We start from the raw sequence: 6,111 nt of genomic DNA, 5'->3' as shown, positions 1-6,111 counted from the left end.
AAAAAGCTATGATTATTTATAGGATGGAAGTGAAAAATTTGCTATAAGTATTGTTGGATACTAAAGTACTCTGCTTTTAGGAATAAAATTCATATAAAATTAAAATATTCTATTTCTGAAATATACTAATAGCTTCAAAAGTGAAAGAGAATAAATTACATTATTTGATGATACAATTTAAATTAAAAATTTTGTTATGTTTTAAACTAATACTTCTTTGGATAATTCAATAACCACTTCAAAATAATTAAACCAAGCCCTAATTAGTATTTAATCTACATAAATTAGTTTTACTAATTTAAATTATAAATATAATTAAGGAAATATCCTAATATAAAATTCAGATGCAATTAATATATTAAATTCTGTCTTTTAAAATAATACATCTCTTGATGGAGGAGCTCTTTAATTTAATAATGCAAATTAAATAGCAATTAATAATTGCTCTTTCAATTACAATATTGCGAAAGGTTCAGGTGGAGCTATATTCTTAAGAGAAGCTAAAAAACTGATTATAGATAATAAGTCAAATGTTTCTTTTAATTTTGCTGAAATAGGTGGAGGTGTAAGAGTCATATCCTCATAATTTGATCCTGAATAGACCATTTTAAATAAAACTAGAATTAGTTAAAATACTGCTCTTATTTATGGAAAGGATATAGGAATATTCCCATTTAAAATAATTTTAAATTTTTAACATCAGAAATTTAGATAATTAAAATAAGCCGAAAATCAAAAAGAAAGAAAAAGCCTCTTGTTTAACAAAAAATACTTTGATAAAATTATTTCAGATAGAATTTTAGGTGAAGAAAATCTATTTATTGAGTCATTCAGAAGTGGCAACTTTTTACCATTAAATATACAATTTGTAGACTAGTACGATTAGTTAGTTTAATTTTCTGTTTAAAAGTTAAAAGATGAGCTTTATCCTTCTAGTGTATAACAGGAATTAAATTCTTTTCAAATTGAAATTACTGCAGATGATTTATTTCATTCACAAGCTATTGGTTAAACTTTTGTCAATTACAATTAGTATAATGAAGACTAAAAAACATTTAAATTTACTTCTCTCTAAATAAATGCACATCCTTTATCTATTTAATCCTTTTTAATTAAGGCTATAACTAATTCATTTTTACAATCAGCTTTAATTAATTTAAAACTAAACATCTAATTCCGTTAATGTTAGAGAGGTGAGATTTTTAAAGTAATAAATTAAAATATTAAAATATGTGAAGTATGTTAAAGTGGGTTTTATTCTTTAATAGACTCTTAGTAAACTTAAAATGAAACTTTGACTTGTATAAAATGTCCAGCTCAAGCTACTTCTTGTGAAGCTGATACAATTATTCTTAAAGATGGTTATTGGAGATCGAATAATTACTCTGATGAAATATTGGAATGTGATGACTTTACTTCAACTATAACCTGCAGAGAAAATAACCCTGATAGTAAATAAGGTTGCATAAAAGGATATATAGGTCCTTTATGCTAAGAATGTGATTATGAAGGTAAATTATGGAATACTAGATATAGTTAATCTTCATTAAATTAATCTTGCTAAGAATGTGCTAAAACCTAGCTTATCTAATTTTTATTAATTTTATTCAGTAATTTTTTATTAACAAAATTTTTAATTAATTTTAAATTTTTTATGGTAAATAATAACTTCAATTTTAATTGATATTTTTATTTAATAAAAAATAGCAATACTGTTAATAATGTATTTAGTAATCAGCATTACAATGTTTGTGTAAAATTTTAGTTTTCACTCTACTAGTACTTATTTGCGTTACATGAAATTTCTACCACTTTCTGCGAGCTGTGTAAATGATCAATCAACATACTATATAAAATCCCTAACAAACTATATTTAAATATCATCTATAATTTTTTAAAGTGTAGAATCTTCAAATTTTACTACTTTAACCAATGCATTGAATTATTTTGGAATCCCCTCAACACAAATATTTTCTGAAATTCACTGCCTATATCCTGACTATTATTTTAGTAAATTCGGAGTGACTTAGATAAAAATTCTGATAAAATCTATATATCCTATAATTTTACTAGCTTTCATTATTTTAATTTTTTACGTTTTAAGAAAACTAAAGAAATTTTAGATAAAGTTACATCACAATTATGCTATTCTTACTGTAATTTTCTTTTTGTTTTAGCCTGAATTGATAACTGTATTATCAAGCTCTTTATCTTGTCGTAAAATAGGTCAAATTTAATATGTATCTGTTAATTTATTATTACACTGCTCTGATACTTAATATAAATTATTTACTTATGTTTATATCATACCTTATTTACTAATGATATTATTACTTCCTCTTTTTGCTCTTAAGAAACTTTACAACCATAGAATAAATTTAGATTATTGCACTACTAAATATAAATTTGGGTATTTCTATCTAGATTATAAACCTAATTTCTTCTTTTGGGAATTTATACGTATTTACTTTAAAACTTTCATAGCCATTTTCTTCATCCTAACTATATAGTATAGCAATAGCTTGACATATTTAATAGTTTGTCTAATTTTATCATTATAATTAATACTGAATTATATTTATTAGCCTTATCTTCAAAAGCAAGTTCTTAAATTAGATTGTACTTCAATTATAATTTTAATAATTAATATTGCTCTTTAACAAATGAGATCAATAAGCGATGATTATGAGATATTAGTCCTTACACAGATGATACATTTCTTTTTTATTTTTTTTGTTATACTAATTATTGTTCGTCTAAAAATTAATAATTAACGTTCAAAAAAAATAGGTGAAATAAAAAATTTCTTTTAAAAGTATTTACCAAAAAGAGTGTTTTATTTTATATTTATCAAAGAATAAGACCATTAAAGAGCCTTAAAACGATGGATTAATTTAAAAAAGAACATCACTTTTTTAACAAAATAAAAAGCTGAATAAATTAAATTTAATTGCGACCTTATAATTAGTAAATAAGCATCTAAAATATAAAGTAAAAATAAAACATTACTTAAATATAAATTAAATTATTTATTTATAAATAGAAAGTCCATCAGATATGAAGCAGATTTTTAATAAACAATAGATTGATGATTTTACTTCTTTAAATTAACTCTAACTAATTTAATTTTCAAGTAAATATTTATTTTATTTTTAAAAAAATTTAAATCAACTATTTTTTAATTTTAAAAATAGATCCTAGAGCTTCTTTTTCAAACAATAACAGAAGCAAGTTTTTTAACTTTAATATAGAGAAAAAAGAGTCTGAATAATAAAGCTATCAATAATATGATTAAGATTTATAATCTTAACTGAGCAGTTAAGATATTTAAAATAGCTGGTAATATAATGAATACCCAAAAGACTAATAATAAAAAAATTAAATAATAAATATAGATGGTATGAAATAAAATAACTGTATCAAAAAATGATTTCATAATAATTATTATTTTTATTTAGACTTTATATGTAATTTATTTAAAAAATATTAACTCTATTGAATACATGCTCTTGTATGAAACAATAACATTCTTTATTTAAAAAGTTTTGTTATTTATTTATTTATTTTTACTTTTAAAAAATGTATAAATTTTAAAAAAATGAAATTGTTGTATGCAGATATTAATTGATATATTGTAAAAAATATATACCATATATATTAGATTCTCAGATACCTGACTCAACCCCCATTTTTTAGAGGAATTACAGTATATATGTAAATTTATGTTGATTATTAATTTATTTTGAAGTAAAAGCAATCTTTAATTTCAAAAATATTGATAAACAAATAATATAATAATTTAGAAACAAAAAAATTATTAAATGAAGAAAAAACTTCTAATTTTATAAAAATTAAAACATGAAAGGGTATTTTACTATCCAGCAAGTAAATATACTCTTTCATGCATATTCATAATTGATATAGTCAATATCAATTCTTTTTTTCTTTAATTGATAATCATTATTATCAATTCTTTTATTCTTCTTATTTAAAAAGTAAAATAATAAATAATAAATAACATATTAAAATAAATAAATAAACTTAAAATTAATAAGTTATTTACATCTTATCATTTGATAAGACATGTAAAATAATTTATTAACATCTTAAAAAGTAAAAAAATAAATACAAAATTGAACATAAGATTAACAAATTATTTACATTTTTATTATTTAATAAACAATGCAAAATTATTTGTTAATATAAAAAATAATCAAATTCAAAATAAAAATTAATATATTTTGTAAATTAATAAATCTTATTATTTAATAAGAATTTACTGAAAATTAAATTCCAGCATAATTCATATTTTTTTTTTAATTAGTTAAAAGACACAATATAATAACAAACAAAATCAAATATAAACATAATTTAATATTAATAAATTGACTTTAATAATTTTGGAAGAAACTATTTACATTTTTTTATTTTTTATTTTAAGAAATCAATTTCATATAATTAATTATTAATATTAATTTCCTAAAAACCCATAAAAATTTAATTTCTATTTTATTATAAATAGTCATATTTTGGATGAAGAATAATTATAATTTGAAGATCTCATCTTATTTTATGAATGATTTAACATTCAAAAAAGGACAAGTTAGGATATATGAATATACATAAATTAATTTCATAGTCATTCACATTGAAGTTATATTTGATAGAGATACAATATTATGGAATTATAAAATGTAGTAGCTCAATTAAAACATCTTTTAGAATTTAATTAAAATATATTTATTTATTACATAACTAAAACCAAAGTACTCAAGCTAATGAACTATTAATATTTTTAATGGGCTTTCAAAAAATTTATTAAACGTAGTATAAAATTAATTTAGAGGTAACAATATATGTGTCATTTATGTATTTTTTATTATTATATTCAAATTTGTCAAGTTACAAAATTATCTATCTAAAGAAGCTCGCTCTCTTTTTATTAATAGTATTTTTAGAATATCTTTGTGATAGATTAATTATTACTTCCTTTGAATTAAATTATCTTACTTAATAACTAATTAATTTTTATGATTGTATTGATTAACTCTAATTAAATTAAGAACCACAAAAATTGATCTAACCACAAAAATTCATCTCCACAAAAATTCAGATGAATTTTTGTTTACAATCATAAAAATCAAATCTTACTTTATAACATACCTCTTAGAAATAAATGAAATTTTATTTGTTCAAAAGTATTACTTCCTGCTTTATTATATAAGAAAATGTATTTCAAAGTAGAATAGTTAATTAACATTTAAATGTATAAAATTTGATATTTTAGTTGATAAATTTAATCTGAGAATATTTAAAAAGTACTTCAAAATATTTTATTTTTTAAATTAAATATAGTACAGAAAAGAAATATATTAAGATGAATTAAAATAAAATATTATTTTAGTAAATTTAATAAAGTTAAAATGTAAAAATATTTTGATTTTAAGATTATATATTATGTTTTATTCATATTATTTAATAAGATTCATAAAGTTTCTTTAACAGTTTAATTATTAAGTGAGCTTAATTTACAGTATTTCCTCCAAAAAAAACAAAAAGTAATGTAGGAGAATATTACCAATTTTAAACACTTGATATAAAATATACCTTGAGTTAAAACCCTATTTTTAAGTTAAATTTTAACAAATTAAAGTATTTTATTAATTACATCCATTTCGAGAAATTGTTGAAAAATAATTATATTTTTTCGTATAAACGAATCGCTCAGACACAAAGAGAGTCTGTAAAATGCAAAAATATATTTTAAAACTAATTTTGTAATAAAATATTATCACAAATAAATTTTCGCAATTTAATTTCGTTATTGGTCATATAAATGTTTACTCTCTCATCATAAGAATTTATAAATCCTCAAAATAATTGTTTTATATACAAATAAGGTCTAATAATATCAATTTAAAAAAATAATAAATAATACACTCAAATCACAATTATTATTATTATTATTTGTGGATAGTAAATTAACAAAATAAATTAATTAACCTAGTTAATCTTATTTAAATATACTTACTTCTTTTTATTACATTTTTTAAAACTAACTTTTTAATTACTGTTAATAGTTAATGGATAAAATTTAAGTTTACTGTAATC

At 19.7% G+C, this 6,111-nt stretch overlaps 2 protein-coding genes across 2 annotated transcripts; both read left to right on the top strand. All coding sequences in view use genetic code 6, as the record gives it.

Moving 5' to 3' along the window:
• Positions 1–196: 196 nt before the first annotated feature.
• TTHERM_01401780 (transmembrane protein) lies at positions 197–1,800 on the top strand (the record flags this gene model as incomplete). The annotated part of the gene is made up of 3 exons (XM_001029604.2): positions 197–266; positions 321–1,511; positions 1,766–1,800. The coding sequence occupies 3 exons, from the start codon at positions 197–199 to the stop codon at positions 1,798–1,800; spliced, it is 1,296 nt and encodes a 431-aa protein (XP_001029604.2).
• A 908-nt stretch (positions 1,801–2,708) lies between these two features.
• TTHERM_01401770 (hypothetical protein) lies at positions 2,709–3,430 on the top strand (the record flags this gene model as incomplete). Its single annotated transcript, XM_001029603.3, has 3 exons — positions 2,709–2,991; positions 3,044–3,133; positions 3,195–3,430. The coding sequence occupies 3 exons, from the start codon at positions 2,709–2,711 to the stop codon at positions 3,428–3,430; spliced, it is 609 nt and encodes a 202-aa protein (XP_001029603.2).
• Positions 3,431–6,111: the final 2,681 nt, after the last annotated feature.

Source organism: Tetrahymena thermophila, assembly GCF_000189635.1.
Source record: "Tetrahymena thermophila SB210 genomic scaffold scf_8253834, whole genome shotgun sequence".
NCBI lineage: Eukaryota > Ciliophora > Oligohymenophorea > Hymenostomatida > Tetrahymenidae > Tetrahymena > Tetrahymena thermophila.
This window is presented reverse-complemented; position numbering and strand designations above follow the sequence as displayed.